Here is a 24,508-nt window from a genome sequence, read left to right as displayed (position 1 = left end):
TGATAGATTGCTGGTACACATCTTTTCCCAGTTGGCTGGCTGTCTTCCTAGTTTAGTAACTATGTCCTTAACTGTGCAGAAACATTTTACTTTGATGTGATTCCACTTGTCAAGTCTCCACTATCTGTTGTGCCCCTGGGACTCTCTTCAAGAAGTTTCTACCTGTAAGTTCTCATGTCTCTCCTATTCTCGCTTGTAATAGTTTCTGTTTTGGATCTGACACTGAGGTCTTTGATTCACTCTGAATTGATATTAGTGCATGGTGACAGAGATCCACCTTTAGTTTTTTGCATATGGCTGCCTAGTTTTTCCAAACCCATTGTTGAAGAGGCTATTTCTTCCCCACTGTATGTCTTTGGCTCCCTTATTAAATATCAGATAAGTGTAGGGCTTTATTTCTGGGTCTTCTAAACAATATTCTATTAATCTTTGGGTTTAATTTTTTTTGCTAGTACCAAGCTGCTTTTATTATGGCTCAGTAGTAGAGTTTGAAGCCTGGCATTGCGATACCACCACCATTTGCTTTTTTTTTTTTTTTTTTGCCTAAAATTCCTTTGGCTATTGTAGGTCTTTTGTTGTCCCATATGAATTTTTGGATTGAATTCTCTATCTTGGTAAAGAACAGCATTGAGCTTTTGATGGGGATGGAACTGGATTTGTGTAGCATTTTTGGCAGTATGGCCATTTTCATGATATTGGTTTCATCTATTCATGAGTATGGAAGGTCTTTCCATTTCCTAGTGTCCTCTCTTTTCATGTTTTTATGGTTTTTGCTATAAATATCTTTTATGTCTTTGATTAGGTTGATTCCTAGGCATTTTACTTTTTTGAGGCTGTTGGAAATGGATTTGTTTTCATAATTTCTCTGCTTGTACACTGTTGGCATATAGAAAGGCTACTGATTTTTGTGGGTTAATTTTGTATCCTGCTACTTTGCCAAAGTGGTTGATCAGCTTTAGAAGCGTGGGGATGGAGTTTTTTGAGTCCTTTAGGTATAGATCGTGCCATTTGCAAATAGGGATAATTTGATTTATTTCCTATGTGAATCCATTTTATGTCATTTTCTTGCCTTAGTGCTCTGGTTGGGAGTTCCAGAACTATATTGAAGAGTAGAGAGTGGACATCCTTAGCTTATGGCTTTTATGACTTTAATGACATTGTATTATAGTTCACTGGTCCCTTGCAGAACAACACTCCTGAGAGCTTGTATCTCCCCTCCCCCATTGAAACTTGAACTCAGGCCCTTGTGCTTTCCAGGCAGGTACTCCACCACTTGGGCAGCAGCCTTAGTCCCCATGTGTCATATGCTCAGTTCCCCACTCTGCCTGACACAAATAGGTTTGCTGTCAAATGGCCAGAAATGTGCTTGCTGACTCAAATAATCTTAGAATTAGAGAAGGAAAAGAAATATCCAGGTACATTCCTTTTAAGATAAAAATTTTATTTTACAATTTTATAAAGCAGCTTTACATTAAGCACAATTCATTTACTTTGTATAGAAACAAAATAACCTTTCCATCTGCAAAAAAATCAAGTTTTGCTGCATATAAAACTAACATGTGCACATTGTGCTTCAACCGCAAAGTCTGTACAGCGTTACACAGGACTACCCTTCAAGGAGGGTGTCATGTAAACATTTATTGCATATTTCACACATGGTGTACAGCCCACATGTATAGTGGAGGAGAAAGACAATGACAGGACGCTGGAACCGCAGCTCCTGTGAAAGTGCACACTGCCAAGAAGACACTCGCTGCACAGGAGCTTTGTGGTCACCTCTGCACCCCTGGCACACCTGGTGCTTCTTGACTGAAGCCTTACGTACAGGAACTCCAAAAGGGTCAAACTTGACCTTGGTCTGGAAGCTTTTGGTTGGTTGAGCAATTGAAGTGACAACCAATTATCAGCAAATTACCTTTGCTGTTTAGGTGAACAAAACCAACACCTATAGTCTTAAAGAAAATAAAAATTAAAGAAACAAAACTTTAAAGTACCCTCCCCAGTATTCCTAAACTCAAAATAAGTAAACATTTTCCATGATTTAAAACCCTAGACAGCTCTATAGTTGTCAGGGTGAAAATGCAGGTGGTCCCAGGTGGCCTCCCTCCTTGGTGGTCCAGCTCACCTACAGGTAACCATCCTGCAACAGGCTGACTTAGGGATATCTGCGGGGTATCTGCACTTCAATCAGCTCCATGATTCCGAACGTCCTCAAGTACCCACAATGCCCCTTGGGGATAGAAGACAAACCAAGCTGCCACTACAGTGTGGAGGGCAGTGTTAAACCAGCAGCAGCCCTTCCTCTCCCCTCCCCTCTTAGCTTGGGACTGTGGGATTAAGGCACTGGTATGTCCCAGAGCAGGACCACAGTGTTCTCACCAGCTCTCCTCCTCTGAAGACCAGCATGCAAACACAAACAATCCTGGACCCACTAAGTAACAGCAAACATGGAGAAGGAGGGCATTCATCTGAAACGTCAGCACGAAAAAATGGGGGAGGTCCTTGCCTTTATAACTGAGATGACATATTTAATGCTTAAATGTTGTTGAGACATTGAATGTATGAGACTTACAAAGGTGGACAGGGGAATGTAACACCCACATCTGTCTGTTATGGGTAAAATGAAGAGCTGGGGTCATAGAAATTGGGAACCAAAGCTTATTTGTATACTGCCAGCTTAAAATTGTTTCCAGTGTGGAATGAATTTTCATGTTCCTGCCCACTCTGAGGTGCATACATTTTGTGTACCTATCACAGACATGTATGTTCCATTGCACAACACCATGTAGGCAGAGAGGGCACCGGTTCTTCTGAGGTCAGGTGAAGAGCACTGTGTCGGCTGAGCCCTTCAACATGTAGGAGCTTGTGTGTTTCCAAGCTGTATGTTATTATGGGGCTTATGTTTCTGGGCTGTGCATTACTAGGAAATCTGTCTGGGGCTCAACAAAGACCTTTCCAGACACAGCAGCAGCACCTCTTCTAAACAGCTGGAATAAATCAAAACTAAGTTTTCAAGTAACAACAGAGACAGAGCCCCAATGGCTTAGTGAGAATAGAGAATGACCCCCAAGGGGAGGGAACCCCAGTGTGATTTATGTATGGAACATTTAAGCTAGGCCTTTCCTCAGGTGCAACAGAAGAGATGGTGGTCCTAAAATTTCTAAATCCTCCCCAAATTTAGGTTTAAAGTCAATATTCTACATCATGTCCCCGGACTAGACAAAACTGTCAAAGTGAAGACAAAAGGCAACACAAAGAAACCATCACACAGGGGTGGCAGGAGGGACAGGCTGATTATCACACTTTCACTGATTGTAGATCAAGTTTCATAAACATTTCTGTAATTTCTTGTGCGGTCAATAAGTTTCATTCTAGTTGTGCTTTACATACTGTGAAGCCTGAAGACTGGGTGTGTTTAATTTACACACATCAAGAAAACCATAATGCAAAATAGTCTCCATATGTATCAAATTGAACAAATGCAACAAATACCCATTCACCTCCCAGAAATGTCTAGAGAAAAGAAATAGCTTTTAAAAAGTTGAGCACAGTCCACTATCCAGGGTACAAACACACACTGACTGTATTACAGCACATATTTTTTAAACATCTGCTTCCAATATAAATATAAATAATCACATCTGAAAAGCGCTCCGCACTGCGTGTGGATGTGCCGGCAGCTGGCCAGGGCTATTCACCGTTACTTATTGTCTACAGCCTGCAATGAGCAAGGCACCCCAAACATTCCTGCTCTAACTGCCACCTGCCCACAGAGCACACGCAACTGTCTCAGGCCAGGAGCAGGGTTCCCCATGCCTGGTGCATGGCCTGTGGCTTATGGTTCTGAGGCTGACCATGGTTTGGTTGTTGGCACTAGTTGTGCTTTGCCCTGCCACCTTTGAGGTAGCTCTTCCACCTCCGGGCAAACTCTCTGAAGACGGGAGCATCATCAACAGTGCTGAGCAGCTGCAGCTGGTTGATGTGGGTGGTGTGATAGTCCCAGCGGGCCAGGTTGGGAGCAACACCCAGCATGAAGTGCCGCAGGTCGTAGATGGTCCCTGAGCCCGTGTCGTACAGGGGCAGCATGGCCTTCAGGGACTCCATCCCACGCTCATATAAGGATGCTGCTTCTTTCCCAAGTGTCTCCCCCGCAGTCTCCTTTAGGTCATACAGCCCGATTAAGGAATACATAAAGCCATTTAAGACAAAGGAGCTAGGCGTGGTTGGGTATTCTTCATACCAGTCATGTTTGTTCATGAACACGGCTTTGACACCACGCTGCTCTGATGGGAACTTGTAAGGGGCTGTAGCCCGTAAAGCTGAACTGAGGAATACCTGGTCTTTTGTTAAGAGATAGGCCCTGACAAGCGTAGAAATGGCTTGCCCCTGCGCCATCGCAGAGTACCACCCTGGCTCTAAAGACTTAAACCCTTCCCCTAGCTTCCGGGTCACCATGATGGGCCATCCACCCCTCTCGTCCTGATTCCTTACCAGCCAGTCACTGGCAGCAAAGAAGGCAGCCATGTGGGCGGTGGTGGAGATGGTGATGTTGTCCAGAAAGCCCTTTCCCTTTGCAATCAATCGCACCACTTTTCTGGGCATTATTTTGGTTGGCTTGACAGCTTTTGTGTTGGAGAGCCCCACTCCTTTCCTGAGGTCAGTAACTAGGTCTCTGGTGACTGTGCTCCATGAAGTTCTGGGCCCGATGCCATAGTATATGTCCCTTTCTTTAAAAGCAATGAGTTGGGTATTTGAGACATAATGGATAGTGAAGAGCTGGCCCTTCTCGGTGGTCTCTAGAACCACAGACACGCTCCCGTTCGTTAGGAACTTGAGGTCAAATGAAATAATAAAGTCTTTTGTGTTTCCCAGCTGCAAGGACACACCGTCACTGGCTTCTAAAGAGGAGAACACATCAATAAGACTGGTGAGGAGAAAATGCTTCCAAACTTGAGCTTTAGTTATCTATATAGTGTGTTCTTGACAACTATGGACCATGCAAAATTAACACTTGAGAATTCTATGTATCAGATTCATATGCATTTTTCTTTTACTAAGTTAAAGTACTGACACACAGTAAAGGACTCAGAGGAAAACTAAAACACTGCTGATCAAATTTTCTTTTCTAAGCCAGGTGATGATGGCTCCCAGTTGAAATCCTCGTTATTCAAAAGCTCTTTCAGGAGAAAGATGCCTGATCCTCAGGAGATCTGAAGATCATGGTTCAAAGCCAGGGTAGGCAGGAAAGTCCATGAGACTCCTATTTCCAAATAACCACCAAAAAGTGGAGGTGTGGCTCAAATGGTAGAGCACCAGATTTAAGTGAAAAATCTAAGGGATAGCACCCAGGCCCTAAGTTCAAGCCCCAGTACTGGCACAAACATAATCTTTTCTAGTGCTAGTACCAGCTCCAATCGCTGATGACCCTGCTGCCCTCCTATAAGAAGAAAAGCAGACAAACGCTGGCCCAGCTCACAGCGTTGGAAACTGCAGAAGTTCCAGATTTCCAGTTTTTATCTAACAATTAATGTTACTCCATTCCTAATGCTCTCTATCTCACTTAAGACTTCAATTCCCAGAGCTGTGTTTGTGCACACCAAGGCCTGGATGAGGAGACTGTCTCTATAGTACTTGTACTTATGAAAAGTTTACTGTGAATGAAATTACTGGAAGTTATGCGGTGGGCTCAAGTACAAAATAGAAAGGTAATGGGGAAAGCATAGGGCTTGGAGTTTAAAACTTTAGACTGAATGAACACCATTAGCTATGGCAAGGCAAAACAGATGGTGTTTCAGTCCCTTCACATGTTGAACAGAGATATATTACTTTGCAGGGTAATTGTGAGGATTTTTTAAAAAGACAATGGCTCAGAACTAGTAATAAATGATAATGCTTCATAGCACTAATTAGCACATGTTAAGAAAGTAGCAAAAGCTATTTTATCTTCAAATTAAAAATAGGAATTTCTCTTGGACAGCTCCAACACAGTGATGGCGGAGGACTCTGAGTCCTGATCATCTCAACTACCAAGGAAAGAAATGCACATATTAAAACCAAACGCAGATAGACACAGTGATACATGTCTCTAATCCCAGCTACTCAAGAGGGAGGGGTAGGAAGGCTGTGGTCCCAGGCTACCCATGAGCAAAAAGCATGAGACCCTAGCTGAAAAACTAAAGCAAAAAGGGGTGGAGCATGGCCTAGAATGCTTGTGTAACAAGTGTGAGGTAGGCCTTGAATTCAAAGCCCCAAGACCCCAAACTCTAAAACAGCAGCAAGAATAAAAAATATTACAGAGAAATATGAGTACCTTGGTCTTTACACAGCTTATATTTCCAAAAACACATCATATGGATTGATTATCTCATTCTATCCCTACAATTATCTGAAACAGCAAAATAGGAATTGACATGTTTATAGGAGAGATCAAAGCACACAGGCTTTCCCAAGGCCAAGAGCTAACTGGTGACAGCTAAGTGGTTCAGGTTTCCTGGACCCAGGTTCAAAGACTTTAAGAGAGAAAAGCGCTACTGGAAGAAACACCCTCATGGCAAGGGTTACTGCTCTAAGTCCCATAATGTCAGACCTTGGCCAGGGCACTCCTGAAGATCCCTTTGGTATATACACAAGAACACAGATTAGAAGCGGGAACTTGGAACTGTGCTTGCAGCAGTCAGTGTGGAATGTGAGCACATTGGGCTATCATCTAACCCTTGTGCTGGAGCCCAGCACTGCAGACTCTGCAGCACATGCTCTTGGTTGCTTTATGTAGTGGACCAGCCACAGTGGAAATTGTACCAGGGACACGAGCATTGCGATGGCCTTGCCCATTTTATCATGCTTTGAGAGGCCATTACTCTCTCTTAACTAGCACTTCCCACTTCTGCAGTGAACGGGATCTGAAGCTCAGTACTGTAACCCTGAAACATGGAATGATTCTGAACTGATTTATGAATCACTCAAGATGACATTACCCTTAGCAAATCAGACTACCCTGAGTGCTGTTTACTCTTCATTCTCAGGGTAAGGCTCTTTCATAGTCAACAATGAGAGGAAAGCTAAAGATATCATTTGCTCCAAGAATTTTCTTCTAAATGACACAATTTAAAGAATCACTTGCTATGTCCAATAATTCACTAATGAATGAAGTGGTGGGATGTAGCATTCCCATCAGCAGAGAGGTTCCTGAGTCACACAGCCATGACAATCTACCATTACTCTTCAGTTCTTCCACCATTCTTTACTTCATCACCAGCTTTACTAGGCTGAAAGGGAGGAGGCAGTGCTCAGAACCTTGATGGGGCACGGGTTGTGGGTCATAGGCCTGAGAAGGAAGGGCTAGAAACAAGAGGCACTGACATGCCACGTCACAGAAGTGACAGAGGATGCTTTGTACTTAATAAAGTATGTCGTGACACACTTCTAGTTCAGTTTTAAAACTGGGAAAATATTCAACAAACAATAAAAATGTGCTGTAGACTCATAAAATGCACTGTCACTTATTTTTATTTCCCAGACAGGATCTCACTACATACTTCAGGATGGCCTGGAACTCTTGATCCTGCCTCCATCTTCTGAAGGCTGGGATTACAGGTGGGTCCCACATCTAGCTTATACTTTTTTCCCGCCACTCTAGATGATTTTATTCTCTTTCAGGAAAACAAAAATTCAAGGCCAAGAAAGAAAAAAATGAAAGGTCAAAAGTCTCCAGCCCCTGTGCCTGCAACACTGGGTACTGAAATGCCTCCATGAGGTCTGTCCTCTAAACAGCCTCACGCATCATACACCTGTGTCCATTTTCATCTTCCCCTCTCTCCTCCTACAGACTCCTGTAGTATGCAAGTACGGGCACTACTGGAATGCCCAAACATCTACACCTCACCAGTACCCAGTGTCCCGTGGCAGCATGGTTACGACTGACAGAGTTTTCTCCCTATGATTTACCTCCAGCTATGGGCCATGGATAGAGGCCAAAGGGAAACCAGAATATAGGACATGGAAGTATACAGTGAAAGTGCTTGCTCTAACTAGGACAATTTATACAACAGTTCTGAAAAACCTCCCAGGAACTCAGGATGCAACAGCTGTTTTCTATCCTTATTTACACAGATCCTTGGGGGTACCCCAAACCAAATGTTCTTTGGCTTTATATAATAATTTCCTGCTGAAATATCTTCTTAAACATCACAGGCTCCTACACTAAGAAAAGATTCTGTCTTGGACTCTCACAGAATGCCATAGAGGAAAGTTCTACTCCCAGAAAGGAATGTCAAGTCACCCTGCACATCATCAGCTCTCACCAATCCATGACTGAAGGCCATCTAGAAAGAGGTTTGTCCTGTGGCTTACAAGGTCTGTAAATTCCCCAGTCATCAGTAAAGGATGCGGTGAGAACACAGAAGAGGGCTTATAACCTTTTCTCTCTTTTGTATTTATCAACTGCAAGGATGGTACAAGGGGAATGGGTTCTGATCTTGACAACATCTCTGTAGAGCGAATTAATCCTGATGTGCTAACTAGTATGATTCCATTGTCTCTTTAAGTAATGGACTCATTAATTCTTATAGATATTGATCAGTGCAGAAAAATGCATTATATCCTAATTAATGAGACTGTCAGTAAAAGGGGAGATGATGCATAAAGTTAATTTGATTTTTTAAATGATTTTATTAATGAAGATGGTTTTATATGAAGTTTGAGAGAATTTAGTACATTAACACAATTCAATATGGGAGTAGGCCTCCTTGGTAATGCTACTTTTGTTGAAAAAGTTACAAGCTATTGGCAAAAATTACACAAAGGAAAGGATGGCTCTTTCTGTAAAAGTTCCTTCTACATTAGGGGGAATAACTCAAAAATTAAACTATACTGCAGTACAACATTACACTAAACTAAGGCGGTTAGGGTACAGCTCAGTGATAGTGTTTGCCTAGCACGCACAAAGTCCAAGGTTTGAGTCCTAGCACCACAAAGCAAAGGAAAACCCAAACCAAAGCCCAGGGACCCCATTTCTGTGGGCTGCAGAACCCAAGAATCCCCCTGGAGGAGTGTGGACCTCAGCTCTTCATACAACATACACTTCTCTCTTTATAACCTTGTTGCTTTTCTTCTAGCCTCTCCTTCTGTAGGGAATTCACTTGGATGATACAACTACTTTATTGACTTGTGTGACATAAACAGTCTGCTAATATGTTTTTAAGAATGATTTGAAAATTTTAAGGGAATGTCAACAGAAAGGTGAGCAGCGCTGATGGCATACAGCTTACCTGGGGCAATAAACTGTTTCACATTGGTGAATCTAGACTTGTCAGCCACACTGGCCATAAAGCAGCCCTTGGGCACTGCCCAGGCATTGGGTTTGCCATTTCTGTCCTCATCTTCGGCTGTCTCATACACCTCTACGTGAGGAGGCTTCTCTGTCAGGTTCTTGCTATAATGGCTCAGCCCATACTGTGCAATCTGGATGGGGTAAAAGTAGCCTTGGGGTCCCCACTGAGTGGACAAAGGCACACCTGTAAAAGAGGAAGGATACACAATTACTGCCAGACATTTCTCGCTGTGTACCCGCATGCCTCAAGGTTATGGCCTTGTACCTGCATGGCTCAGGATTAGGGCCACTTGGCAGCTTTCTTATTATGCTGCTCTCCTAATTGCTCCAAGTTGTCCCCCCAAGTTAAGCAGATACAAATATATTATTCTCATGTGACACACAGCTATGAACAAACTAAACCTTTTCAGGACTGTTTATGTACGTCACTTCTGCTCACAGCTACAGGAGTTACTTTTCGTGATCTTGTTCACATATTCACATTTTGCACAATTTTAAGCACAGACCTCACCTCACCCGGTTTATTCTAAGTAACAATCCTGTAATTTTCTTTAACATCAGTAGGTAACACTCCATTAACTACCTCCCTCCAGTGTCAAGGTCTAACAAGGAAGTATTCCATGTAATGGCTAAAGTATTTGTTTAATGAGAAAACCTAAAAGTACATACCCAGCTTAAAATTACTTTCATACCTTTCTGGTCAAAATGTAATTCTTAAGAACAAGGACTGCCTTTTAAAAACTGACTTGGGCCGGGCGCTGGTGGCTCACGCCTGTAATCCTAGCTACTCAGGAGGCTGAGATCTGAGGATCGCGATTCAAAGCCAGCCCAGGCAGGAGAGACCATGAGACTCCTATCTCCAATAAACCACCAGAAAACCGGAAGTGGCGCTGTAGCTCAAGTGGTAGAGCGCTCGCCTTGAGCTGAAGAGCTGAGGGACAGCGCCTAGGCCCAGAGTTCAAGCCCCACCACCGACAAAAAAAAAAAAAAAACTGACTTGGTTTTATACTTGATCACATTCAATTCCTTCTCTTTTGTCTCCAGCCCTTTTAGTACCCCAGGCTGGTCTGGAACTCATCCGCCTGCCTCAGCCTTTCAAGTACAGGGATTACATTCATGTACCATCATACCTCAGCAACAGATTATGTCTTGTAAAATTCTAGGGCAACTTCGAAATGTTTGCTATTAGTGTTTAGTTAGCAACTTTCTACATGGAAACTACAATACTACATTGCCCAGAGTATTTCATGGCTCAACTGTGTTTACCTGTTGGGAGAGAAACTCTTATCTGTAGTTCTGAAATGAAAAGCAGGCATCTGACCAGCACAGCAGACACTGGAATCTATAGCTGACAATTCTACTATTCTGATGTAGTTTCAAAACAATCCCTGACAACAGGGGCTGTTGTGGTTTCAACAAGGTCTGAGTGTGCCTCCAAGGGCTAGTGTTGGAGGCCTGGTCCTCATTGTGGTAATACGCATAATTACTTAGAGGCGGAGCTTTGTGGGGAGTGATGAGGTCTTAGGAGAACTGCCCTAGGAAGTCACAGATGCAGTTCTCATGCTGGAGTTGTTATAAAATACAGGACCTGGTGTCAGCTGCTCAAGCCTGCAATCCTAGCTATTCAGGAAGCCAAGAGCTGGAAGATGGGGGTTCAAAGTCAGCCTGGGCAGAAAAGTCCTTGAGATCGTCTCCAAAACAACCAGCAAAAAGCTGGGCTCATTGGTAAAGCACCAGAGCAAAAGCTGAGCAAGCATGTAGCACTAAGTTCAAATGTTGGTACCAGAAAACAAATCAAAACAGAGCAAGACTGAAAACTAAGGCCTTCCCCATGTTCTAGCTTCCTATCTTACCATATGACCTCATGCTCTCACAAATGCTCTCTTCATAATGCTATCCAGTAACATGGCCAAGGGGCTTTCACAAAACCAGCACCATGCTTCCTGCACTTGTAGCTCCCAGTGAGTTAAATATAACTCTTTCTTAATAAAGACTGTGGTTCCAGGTATTGCTGTAGCAACAAAAGCAGACTAATTCCAGGTACTTTACAAGCTAAGAGACCAGGTTACAGGTGTTTTCATGTCAGTAACCTTTCTCTGGGAATGCCCGCAAAGTAAGCAGAACTATCACATCATAAAATGTACATAATCTAACAATGGTACAAGAATTGGGACTGGTCAATGGGAAAGAACAACAAGCAAGCAGTCTGCTGGAGTCTTATGGAAATTTGGTAAAATGAATGATAGAGACCATGTTCATGAATCAGGAAGGAAAAGAAGAGCTCATTCAATACATGTTACGTCTGGGGGGAGAGGTTTCAAACTGGACCCTGACCTCAGATACCATTTGCCAAGAAATAAATCAATTTAACTGCTTTAAAAAGTTAAAAGTAAGCAGGGTGCTGGTGACTCATGCCTTAATCCTAGCTACTCAGGAGGTTGAGATCTGAGGATAATGGTTCAAAGCTAGCCAGGGCAGGAAAGTCTATTGGAGGTAAGAGTCTCATGGTCATAAAAAGCCAGAAGTGTCATTGTGGTTTAAGTGGTAGAATGCTAATCTTGAGCAAAATAAGCTCAGAAACCAGTGCCCAGCCCCAGAGTTCAAGTACCAGGACCAGAAAAAAAAAAGTTAAAAGTAGGGCTTGAGGTGTAATTCTGTGAATGGCACTTTGTATGTGTACAGCCTGATTTGATCCCCTGCACTAAGGAAAAAGCCAATCAGGGTGCAGCACAAAATGAAGAAGTTATATCAAAAGAAACTTTTTTTGGGGGGTGCTGGTCCTGGGGTTTGAACTTGCCATGCAGATACTACCACTTGAGCTACACCCTCAGCAATCCATATATATATTTTTAAATAGTAAAATCAAGTTTATATTGAAATTAGCATTAAGGTATTAAAACCATTCTACAATAAGGAAGGTGAAATACAATGAAACTGAAGCCAAGATATTTCTAATCACATTACGTTCCTTCTCATTTAAACAATGCACTTCAGAGTAAAATTCAATTTGACTTCCTGGTCACTGCTACATTGGAAAACCAAAGTCCATAACAGACCAATTATTCCCATCAGGTACTCCAGGGTCCCACAGTTTTAGAGGCAATGAAAGGCACTTTCTGTACTCTACAGGTAACTGGTAAGTGCAGAGGACATGGAATGGGGGTTAGGAATTGTTGTCCTTGGACCTGAACTTTCCTTCCAGTGATGGCAGCTGTCTAACCAGGCAACAGACAGTACGGTGTGGCAGGGGACGGGACACAACAACAGTGGATGCTCTCTTTTCTCCCAATCCTCTCACTAGAGGATAAAATTTATATACATATACATATATATATATATATATATATACACACACACACATGTATATGCATATATAAATACATAAATTTTGTTTTCTCGCACATACTAGAGATTGAACCCAGGGCCTTGTTCAAGCTTGGCAAATGCTGGCAAATGTTTATCAACTGAACCAGATTCCTAGCCCCAGAACTGCATATATGAAATCAAAATTTCTGTAGGTGCTCTGCCCCAACCTAAAACCAGTGAGACTCTGGAAGAAGGTACTGGAAGAATGCTATGTGTTCAGGTGTGCTCTTCCTGCAGCCCTTAAATCAAATAGCTAGAAACCTAAAGCTCAGACCTGACTGGTTCCTTTTTGCCAAGACAGAGCAATGAAAAGGCTTCAACCAATAGCTGTGTACTCACAAGCAGGCAGATACCAACCTTCAACTCCACTGATACACTTGACTCTGTCTCGGACTTCCACATTGTAGCCTTCAAAGGACATGAACACGCCATCTGGGTGGTAGGGGGCTCTCTGTGCGTAGACTTTGGAATAGCTGTGAGAGAATTCAAACCGGTCATAGCCATCATGCTGAACCACCTTTCCGTAAACGTCAAAGTATTTCTCCACCCAAGTGAATGGAAGAAAGACTTCACTCCCCTCTCGTCTCCCTTTAATCGTGTGCTCATCATTGATGAGACAGTCAATTTCTTCATATTTGAGCCCTAACACCTTGCTGCCCACACTGCCATCGAAGCCCCCAGCCACAGGGGGTGCTTTCTGCTGCTCCTGCAGGAGCGTCTCCTCTGACTGCTGTCTGCCCCCGTGGTTCACACGTCGGTCACTCTCAGATGCCGCCGCTCTCTTTTCTAGTCCATCCACCCTGAAGCCATTACTCAAGTGCCGTGGAAATGAAGTTGCATTGTCACTGGAACACCTGTTCCACAGAAGTACTGTGACCAACGTGAAGAGTGCACAGATGATAATCAACGTCTTGTAGTTGACCCGAGCTGCCAAGCAACGCATATTCACACCATACCTATGAGGGCAAGAAGGAAGATTCATGCACAGATGTGTCGTTGACATTTCTGAAATTGGGTAAGATTCTCTTCAGTTTTAAAATAACCAAAACCACATTAGGGCAATTTTATCAAATGCAAAAAAGCTGACTCAAATTTTTCAGAATGGACCAAAAAAAAGGTAAGAGGATTCCACCCCTTCATCTGCATCATCCTCTCAAGTGGAGATGCCCAAATTCTCTTACTTTGTGCTCCCTTGGTATCTTGGCAATTTTCTGCAAGGCTCCCTAAGCCGAAAGATTTTCTAGTTCTGTTTTAAATAGCTAAGAACAAACAATTTAAGCATTTCTGTCCTAACAGCTTAGTCACTTCTGAAAAAACATAATCGACCCTTTCCTGCAAAGCATCAACACCCATGTTACCCAAGCCTCCAGTGAACCTGCATTGCTCATTCTATCTGGTATCTTAGAGCATAAAATGGACCTTTCCTCCTGATGCCACTGTTCCTAGTCTCCAAGGCATCCTCTCTCTTGGTCCTCTCCTGCAGTACTATGCTATCTTCCTTTCCTTCCTTAATCTTCTGTGAGTCTTCCTTCTTATCTCCTGACCCTTGAGGGTTATAGTGTCTTAGGGTCCCAGTCCTCAGATTTCTTTGTCTATTTTTCCCTAAGTGATTGCAATTGGGTCTTGTGTCTTTAAATACAATTTACATACCAACTACCCCCAAATTCTATTTCCATGTCAGACTTTTCTTTGCAGATACATATACCCAACTGTCAATCTAAGTGATGAGTATCTTTTTTGGGGGGTGGGGAATACGTGTGAGTGCCAGTCCTGGGGCTTGAACTCAGGGCCTAGGTACCGTCCCTGAGCTTTTTGGCTCAAGGTTAGTAGTGCTCTACCACTTGAGCCACAGCTCTACTTCTGGATTTTTGCTTGTTAATTGAAGATAAGCCTCATGGAATTTTCTGCCCGGGCTGGCTTTGAACCATGATCCTCAGATCTCAGCCTCCTCAGTAGCTAGCATTACAGACACAAGCCACCAGTGCCTGGTGTAATTGGTATCTTTTCCTAGAGATCAAATAGATTTCTGAAATGCAATAATCAAAATTTATCTCCTAATCCACTTGTTCCTCCTTCCTGCAGCTCACACTAAAACTCTGATTCCTCTTTTGCTCATCCCATATCCAGTCAGTCAGGAATTCCCTCACAGTGTACCCAGCACATGACCTCCTACTTGGTGAGCCCAGCACATGACCTCCTTCACGCTATACCCTGCATGTGACCTCTTCCCACCAACACCACCTGTGCCACCAGGCCACTTTTTGCCTGAAATTTTGCAGCAATAGCCAACTGGTCTCTGCCTCTATCTTGTCCTACTACTTTACACCCCTAAAGTCTATTCTCACATAGCTGTCAGATGAGGTTTTAACTTAAAGCTGATGATGTCATTCCAGTCCTGATGGGAGAAGAATTTGCTACTATTGATCACAACATAGGAGAGAGTACGTGCAATGTATGGAATATTTCAGCCTACAGAGAGTAAGGGGAACTATATACAGGCACCTGTGGCTCATGCCTGTAATCCTAGCTACTCAGGAGGCTGAGATCTGAGGATCATGGTTCAAAGCCAGCCTGGACTGGAAAGTCCATGAGACCCTCACCTCCAATAAACCACCAGAAAACCACAAGTGGCTCTGTGGCTCAAGTGGTAGATGGCTAGCCTTGAGCTGCAGAGCTCTGGAGCAGCACTCAGGTCGAGTTCAAGCCCCACAACTGACAAAAAAAAAATTGGCCACAGCCACTCTGTAGTTTATGCATGGAATGACCTCATCAACTGCTTATTGTTTTTATCCCTTCTCATTTTCCCCACAAAAAAACTTTTTGGCAGAAATAAGATAAAAAGAACCCCCTCTACACACACACACACACAGACACACGCGCGCGCGCACACACACACACAATAATGTTCAATGAAAACTTAAATGATGAATTTCTGTTTCCTAAGAAAGACAATGGCAAATGAATAATTCATTCTTTTAATTCTAAGAGAAGGCAATCTCTGAGACTTAAAACACTGTCATTCTGCTCTCACAATTAGTAGTCTGGCAGGGAAATCCTGGGTTGCATATCATTTTGCATTAAGAGTTACTGAAGTGTGGTTTGTCTGGTAAGCTGTCACTGTGTGTAGGAATGTTGGGGTTCCCTGCTATACCCCACGAGCCCTTCCAATGTAAAACTTGTGTCCTCTGTCCTTGGTTAGTGGCTGTGGTTCTTCCTGGATCTCAGTGTAAGACAGCTTTTCAAAATACACTTCTCTGGAAATTTCTACATTTCCCACTGATATTCTTCTGGCTAGTTTCCTCTTGCCATTACTTTTCCTCACATGCCTGGTGATCTTTGGTTACTTGTTGAAATTGAAGCGAGAATAACTGGAGCCAACACAGAGCTCCTGTTACCTGAGGATGGTCTGGGTTTTTAGCTTGATGCTCTCCTGGAAAGGATGGAGGGGAGAGCAGGCAGGCGGGCACTGACAAGAGGGCTCCTCCAGGGGGAGCAGTGCTTCAGCAGACATTGGAAATGCTGAAGGGAAAGAGCTTTTTCTGTTGGTTCTGGGGATGCAACAGGGACTTAAGAGCTTTAGTCTTTCTCAGTTCCTCTTCTCCACTGTAGGAAGTTGGAAGGGGCCTTACAGAAACATTCAAGGTCTGTATCTAGCTAGCGTGCATTATGGGGCACTTCCGTCTTGTCCAAGGAGTGAGGTGAGTTATCAGCATGAGCTGAATCACCAGCATTGTATTTCAGCTGCCGTGCTCCAGAGGTGGTAAATGGTCTATGTGTAGCCAGCTCATGGGCTTCCCTGGTCTATTGTCATATCTTTATGAAACATTAACTTTTTAAAAATTTCATTTGAGTTAAGCACCAGTTGTTTACACCTATAATCCTAGCTACTCAGGAGGCTGTGAATCGAAGCCAGTTGGAGCAGAAAAGTCCATAAGACTCTTATTTCCAATTAATCAGCAAAAATCACAAATGGAGGCATGGCTTAAGTGGTAGAGTGCTGGCCTTGAGCAGAAAAGGCTAACGGACAGTACCTACATAGGCTCTGAGTTCAAGCCTTAGTCCTTGCATGCACACACACAAAATCTCATTTGAATGAAGAAAGCTGTTTTGTGTTTGTTTGTTTGTTTTTAAAGGAGGAAGGGTTACAGAAAAGGAAAACAATTTCATGAGTACTTTTACCATATGCTAAGTGCCAGACATGTTTTCAGTTACTGACATCTATCTAGCCCTAAGAAGGAGTTCTTGTTATTACTAGTGGAATAGAAGAAACTGTGACACTTTTATAAACTACTAAAGGAAAATGAGGGAACACATAGCAGTCTTTAAACTTACCTTTACTGGCTTTAGTGTAAGTAAGGACTTTGCCTCAGACATCAGGAAACATCACATTACCTGGTTCCAGGCCATTCTGTGTCACCTCAGCAACTAGGTATGAGTAGAATGACTTGCCGGTGGTTTGTGCAGGCAAACCAGTGGCATTTTGCATCAGCTTCTGAAACTAAAATCCGCTTCTGAAAGGAACTTCTAAATGTATTCAGCTTAATTTCCTCCAGCAGCAATAATATAAAGAACTAGGACAGAAATGTTTCTTAAAGAGCAAAGAGCTGCTTTGTATCCAGAAAAGCTTAACAATTACAGTGTAGCTAAAACGTTCTTTGAAGTATTGTATAGTACTTAAGGAAAAAAGCTCTCTGGCTTGCTTCTAAAGCAATGTGTCAAAGTAAACATATGCTATGTAAATAAATCAGTGCAGAAAGAGTACTAGCTTCTACAGCTGTGTGATATTTTCCCACTCATTAGGAAAGCCAAGCAAAAGAAACTAATGATGCTTTTGTTTTGCATGGGTTACTTTTCCTGCCTAGGAAGTCTTGCAGTACAAATGTTTAGAACTATCTCGGAAGTTCAATGAATAGGAGATGTTTCCATGTCCTACAAGACAGCAATTACACAAAAGTAAAGGGTAAAAGCTTGCTTACTCAACTTGTCAAGTCAGAAAACATGGACAAGAAATCAGGGCCCAAATTGATTTTAAAGGTAACTACTGGGGCAACTGTTTTCACAGAAAAGACTGGTTTCAAGCTTACCTAGCCCACAGTTTTGGAGGTTTCCCAAGGGTAGCCCCATTGGTTCGGGCCTTTGATGAGACAGGCACATCATGGCAGGAATGGGAGGTGGACAGGAAGCAGAGAGGCGGAGGAAGAGACCTCAGGACCACCTAAAAGTGCTGCTGCCCATCAATCACCACAGTGCTCCCTCTCAAAGTAAGTCTTCACACTGGGGCCTTTGAGTGACAAGCTGCAAACAGCAGCCCTTACCTGCTGACCTTTATCCTCCCTTACAACTTAGAAAACCATACAATGTTTACAAATATTAACATTATAAATATCTCTTAATAACCAAGAAAAAGGCAACAGAATAGCAGAATCTGTACTTATCAAGAAACTACCAAGTGTGTATTTCCATTTTCCACACAGGGAAACTGACATCAAGTCAACCAAACCATCAGGTGCTGACTCATCCTCTCTGCCCTAGTTCACACAGAGTTAATTCACAATGACTTGTTCATATTGAATTAGTTCATACTGAGTTAGTTCACAGTGAGTTAGTTCACAGTGAGGTAGTTAATTCACATCGAATTAGTTCACACTAAGTTAACACGGAGTAACTGGGTCTAGTCCTACCTACCACACTGGCACCTCAGAAGTGTCCAGAGGACTAAATGAAATCAAGTACTTACCACAGGATTGTGGAAAAGTGAGAGTTTCATTTTTCTCTTAGAGAGCTTACTAATTTGTCCCAAGTCTATAAAAAATACACATGGAAATCGAAAATAGATTCCAGACCTACAACCTAATAAATTCTCAGTCCAGTGTTTGCCTGTCTACTACATTTTCACCAAACTTCATTTTCCTGCCATGAATCTACTACTACAGCATGTTCAGTTTTTAAAAAGTGTGTCCCATGCCAGGTGCTGGTGGATCACACCTGTAATCCACCTTCAGGGGGCTGAGATCTGAGGAACACAGTCCAGAGCCAGCCTGGGAAGGAAAGTCCATAAGATTCTTATCTCCAATTACCCACCAAAAAGCCAGAAGTAGAGCTGTGATAGGGTGACATAGAGTGATGGGGTGCTAACCTTGAGAGAAACAAAGTTTAGGGACAGTGGCCAGGCCTTGAATTTAAGGCCCAGGACCAACACACAAAAAAGTATGACCCAAAAGTCACATGCACCCCCTTCCAAAATTTGAAAACATTCAGTAAATATGTTCATCAAGTTTTAGCAGAAGGCTCTGAGGTTTTCATGAGGTATGCCATATTTCAGATTCTCTAACACTAATGAAACTATGAGGTAGTTACTCAAGAGAATGCTATATTAACCCAGAAATTCTAAAACAAAATCAATTCATATATAAACCCTAAGCGAGAAAAGAACACAGAAGTCCAACAACTGGTAGTAGACTGGTCCATCTGGCAGTAAAATGACCTCAGTAACAGCCTGATACCTGCAACTACATGGGGGAAGTATTTTGCTAAGTAGCCCGACACAAAGGTTGCTGACTGCTTCCATTTATGTGGCATTTTGGAGAAGCAAACTTACTGGGGTAAAATAAACTGGTCATGGCCGGGAGTGACTCTGAAGGAGCATGAAGGACTTTCACAACTGATGGAAATGTCCTAGAGTTGGTAGCTGTGGTGCTAAATGGCTGTCAACATTCTTCATCACACAGTTTACTTTAAAAGAAGTATGTGTTTCTAGGCAAAGAACACCTTTCTCTAGGCCTCTGTAATTTTTACTACCTCATAAAAGTTGATAAGAGTAGCAGTCAAGTAAAAAAATGGTCTGCCTTTCCAGATAATGATATATTGGTCAGGCACGTAAATTTTTATCAGCTATAAATGTGAATTAAGTACAATTTAAGCTAAGATTTCCCAGATGTACATTTTTCTAAACAAATAGGAAGGTTACGAAACTGAACTACCTCCATCTCTACCGGCCTTCCATTTGCCTTCTGCTTCAGACCTTCCTACATGCTAAGAAAAGCAGATACTTTCTAGGGGCTAAAAATGTGAGGTATATGCAAGATAAATACAGAAATTTTGTTTGCTTAAATAAGACAGCTGAGGAAGATACAAAATTGCATCCAAAAGGTTATTTCCTAAGATATAGAAACATGTTTTCTATACACACCTATATATCATCCTAAAGGATAAAACTTAAGTTTCAGGGACTTTTCCATAATCAGTCTAAGTAATTTGAGAGGATTATTTACAGAGGTGAAACTTGAATTACAAGTACTTAGCAAAAAGAAAACGATATCCTCTGATTATTCCTTCTACATATAGGTATGTATGTTTTTCTTACATGTATTTTCTTCTGGCAACAGTGCTAGCATATGGCCTGCACCTTGCTTTAAGTGCTTTTGTTGTTTTTCTTCTGCAAAGCATTTTTTTTTCTTTTTTTGTGGGTCATGGGGCCTGAACTCTGGGCCTCGGCGCTGTCCCACAGCAATTCAGCTTAAGGCTAGCACTCTACCACTTGAGCCACAGTACCACTTCCAGCTTTTACTGCTTATGTGGTACTGAGGGATCGAACCCAGGGCTTTGTGCATGCAAGGCAAGCACTCTACCACTGAGTCACCTTCCTAGCTTCCAGCAAAGTAAATTTCAAAATGTAGCAAATGTTAAGAAATTAACATGACATACTGATCTCCCCTTCTCTACTAAGCCAATCTTAAACAACCATCCCCAAATAAAATAACAGGAACTTGGGTTATCAAGCAGGCTTCTTGTTTTCTGACTTAGCCATGAGAAATAAGAAAGAAGGTCAAGCTTCAGAATTTTAAGGAAATTATTTTAAGGAAATTTTTAAGGAAATATGAAAACTTTTTACAAGTTTTTCATACACTTTAGGCCTAAAACCCCTGGTTAGAATTAAGTATGTCAATTTCGGTCTATTTTTTTTGGTAAGGAATTCCTTAAAATAACTCACGAAATTATAAAGCAATACACCTTCCAGTCTTTCCAAGAAAATAAGAAACTACCCTAAACAGATATTTTAGTCTTTAATAATCAAGAATCAAGGTCCAATAAATAATTTCTTATACTTCCTTCCTATCTGCTGTTCCTCCCTAAGAGCATACTTTCCCTCAACACTAATGCTCTTTTCTGTCTAGACTTTGGTCTAACCCCAATCTTGTAACTTGCAAGAATCAATTTTTTATATGCTTCTGCTACTGCATCAGAAAAAAAAATCTTCAAGGGGAGAAACCCTGTGTGAATTTCCCTTCTTCTGAAGTGCCTTGGATAATTCCAGTTTTGTCTTCTTTCTGTATCACAGTTTAATTATTCCTTGAATATATTTTAAAGAATTCTATAAATATGAATCAGATTCTACTTTGGTCTCCTAAACATTATTTTTCCCTGAAATGTTAAGAAAGCATACACTAAAATTTTAAGTTTGAAAATGTACAGTAAGGGTATGTTACATTTTACTGCATAATCTTACCTTAATCAAATGAAAGAATCTAAATTCTAGTACATTTCCAGCTTCAATTCAGAGTTTATTTGAATCAAGCTTCAGTTTCTTGTTAATTTCCTAAAGAAACAAAATTAAAAAGCGTTAAGTTACGTTGTAGCTGCAGATAAAATGGGGTAATCACAGTCCAATCTGTCTTTCCAAGTAACCCACAGCAGGCAAACTGTAAGGAGGTCAGAATCAGAAGTACCATGAAGCACTAATGGGTCATCACTGCTTCCTTCCGTATCATCCAGTAGGGACATCACAGAGCTTCTTGTCCTAGTGTTATGAGAGAAGGGGAAAGGGGCCTCCTGAAAGTGTGGAGTCCTCGCTCATTTCATCAGCCACATCTGGCTTTGGTAATGAAGGCAAGCAGGAGTTTAAAACTCAGAGGTAGGAGAACTACATTCTCTGGTCCCAGACCACATGGTAAATCCATTTGCTCACTTTGTTCTCGTGCTGGAAACGGGCATAGCAGCAGAGGATGCACCTTACAGAATAATAAAAGTGTATCTCTGGTTAGATGATGGAAAAGGTAGAGCTCCAAAGAGTCAGAGATCACTAGCAATCTCAGGCCAGAAGGACAATTACTTAAAACTAGCTTCACCTTCAGTGCTGAACCTCATACAGATCTGTCCCAACAGAAGCATTCAGACTATAGAACTGAGCTGTGGAACAGACCACCTTCCAAACTCCGTACTAGCAATGAATAGGTGGTACAGAACCAAATAGCAAAGCAAAAACTTCAAAATGGAATCAATATTCAAACACAACCCACAGGAGCTAGGTTGAACCTCACCAGATTACTACTAAAACGAATTATCAACATTCTGCACTGGATGTCCAGAGCAGGACCCGAAAGTTCATCACATGTGCAGAATAAAATCCAAAATTATGATGTGTATAAAAAGCTGGAAAAAAACTCAATTTACATGGGGAAAATACCAATACTAAGAAAAGCTCTAATATCTGAATTACATACCTAGATAAAGACATTAAACACAAGACATTATTACAGAATGCATCAACAAGTAATAGCAAATATTACTGAAACAAATGGAAAGACAGGTATCTTAGAGAAGAAATAGAGATATAAAGAAGAGCCCAATGGAAATCTGGCAAGTGGAAAAATACCCATAGTCAAATAAAAAGCAGCCCATTAAATGAGTTCAACAACAGCACAAAGGAGGAAAACTCAGAGAATTTACTACAAATGTATAGGAATTATCCAGCCTGACCAACAGAAAAAAAATGGGGGGAAAGAGTTTTTATCCAAGAAGCATTGTTCTTATAACTTGACTTATGGAACTGTAACCCCCTTTGTGCAACTACCTAATAATAATTAATTGAAGTTTCCCCTCTCAAAGGCCAGCAAGACAAAAAGCACTGAGTGTAAGTAAAAATACTTTAAGAAAATATTTTCCACATTTATTGAAAGACATAAACTTGTATATATTCTGAAAAGCTTAGCAACACATAGGAAGAGGCTAATTACAAAGAGTACTATTCCCAGATACACCATAATTAAACATTATATATCTAATTAAGCAAAAGACAAAGGAAAATGTCTTTAAAATACTTTTAGGGGAAAATATCCAAATGACTACAGATTTATTTTCAGTAATTATGGAGGACAGAAAGAAGTAGAACATTTTTTAAATGTTAAAGAAGAAAGTGGAGAATCGTGAAAGAGATGCCATTGTACTCATAAATTGAGATATGTTGTACTCATGAACTGACATGTTGAACTGAAACCGCTTTGTACAACTAATAAAACTAAGTAAACAATTTTTTAAATGTTAAAATAGAAAACCTGTCAAACCAGATTTCTATACCAGCAACAACACCCTTCAGATAAAAGTGAAATAACTTTTGACACTTTCAGGTAAAGGATAGTTAAGACAATGTGTTGAGAGAAGGACTGCTTTGAAAGAAATGCTAACAGAAGCTCTTCCAGCAGGTAAGAAATGATGCCAGAAGGGAAACAGAGCCAGGCAGGGAGTGCACATGAGAGCTGGAGGCTGAGGTAGGAGAACTGGGAATTCAAGGCCCGACTGGCCTACATAGTAAGGCCATGTCTCAAAAACAGAAAAGAAAAAGGTTAACAACGTATGCATCCACCTCAAGAAAACAAAGAAAGAGGGGAAATTTTAACACAAAGCAGGTAGAAGGAATGAAATAACAGAAATCAAATAAACTAAAAAGAGTAAAATTACAGAAAAATCCATAAAACAAAAACTGGCTCTTTGAAAAGATCAATCTCCACAAGTATCAAGACCAACACAGATGAAGTGGAAAAAGCCACAAATTCAATAACTATTGGCATAAATGAGATTTTGTTACAGACCCCACCAACATTTTTGGGGGAGGGGGTCGGTCATGGGGCTTGAACTCTGGGCCTGGGACTGTCCCTCAGCTCTTCAGCTCAAGGCAAGTGCTCTACTACTTGAGCCACAGTGCCACTTCCAGCTTTCTGGTGGTTTATTGGAGATGAGAGTCTCACAGATTTCCCTGCCAAGGCTGGCTTTGAACCATGATCCTCAGATCTCAGCCTAAGATTACAGGTGTGAGCCACCAGCACCTGGCCCCACAAACATTTTAAAGATATGTGGTGAACAGTTCTATACATGTAAATTCAACAACTTAAATAGACTAATTTCCTGAAACCACAAACTACCAATATGCATTCATATAAGCTGCACAGCCTCATAACTACCAAATAAATTCTTTGTACGTAAAAACTTTCAAAAAGGAAATTCCAAATCTAGATCCATTTCACTTATTAAAAATGATCAAAAAAGTACACATTAGTTAGAAAGATATGAAAGTACACACTGGTAAGAAAAGATGAGTAAGAAAGAAATGCTATGCATTGCTAAGAAAAAGCAGCAACTGCCACTTGAATGACATGATTAAAAGAAAATTTTAAGATTGTCATCAGCTAGAAAGTAAGTCCGACACTGACTGGTGGCTCACGCCTATAATCCTAGCAACTCAAGAGGCTGAGATCTGAGGAACACAGTTGAAAACCAACTTATGTAGGAAAGTCTATGAGACTCTTTCCTCCAATCATGCACCAAAAAGCTGGATGTAGACCTGTGGCTCAAGTGGTAGAGTGCTAGCCTTGAGCAAAAGTGCTCAGGGGCCAGCAGCACACACAAAAAAATCCTGCAATTGGGCAAATGATATAGCTAGCAAGATCAATAGAAAGCCCACGGATTGGGAGAAGATCTTTACTAACCATACAACGGACAAGGGTGTCATATCTAAAATATACTTGGAACTCAAAAAATTAA

The 24,508-nt window shown here is 41.6% G+C and overlaps 1 protein-coding gene across 1 annotated transcript; it reads right to left on the bottom strand.

Annotated features, from left to right (window-relative positions):
- Positions 1-1,420: 1,420 nt before the first annotated feature.
- Positions 1,421-21,296, bottom strand: Glce (glucuronic acid epimerase). The gene is made up of 4 exons (XM_013012165.1): positions 21,201-21,296; positions 13,052-13,650; positions 9,267-9,512; positions 1,421-4,898 (listed from the first exon to the last, which is right to left on the bottom strand). Exons 2-4 carry the CDS (start codon positions 13,635-13,637, stop codon positions 3,874-3,876), a joined length of 1,857 nt encoding a protein of 618 aa, XP_012867619.1. The 5' UTR covers positions 13,638-13,650; positions 21,201-21,296; the 3' UTR covers positions 1,421-3,873.
- Positions 21,297-24,508: the final 3,212 nt, after the last annotated feature.

Source organism: Dipodomys ordii, unplaced genomic scaffold, assembly GCF_000151885.1.
Source record: "Dipodomys ordii isolate 6190 unplaced genomic scaffold, Dord_2.0 Scaffold15, whole genome shotgun sequence".
NCBI lineage: Eukaryota > Metazoa > Chordata > Mammalia > Rodentia > Heteromyidae > Dipodomys > Dipodomys ordii.
This window is presented reverse-complemented; position numbering and strand designations above follow the sequence as displayed.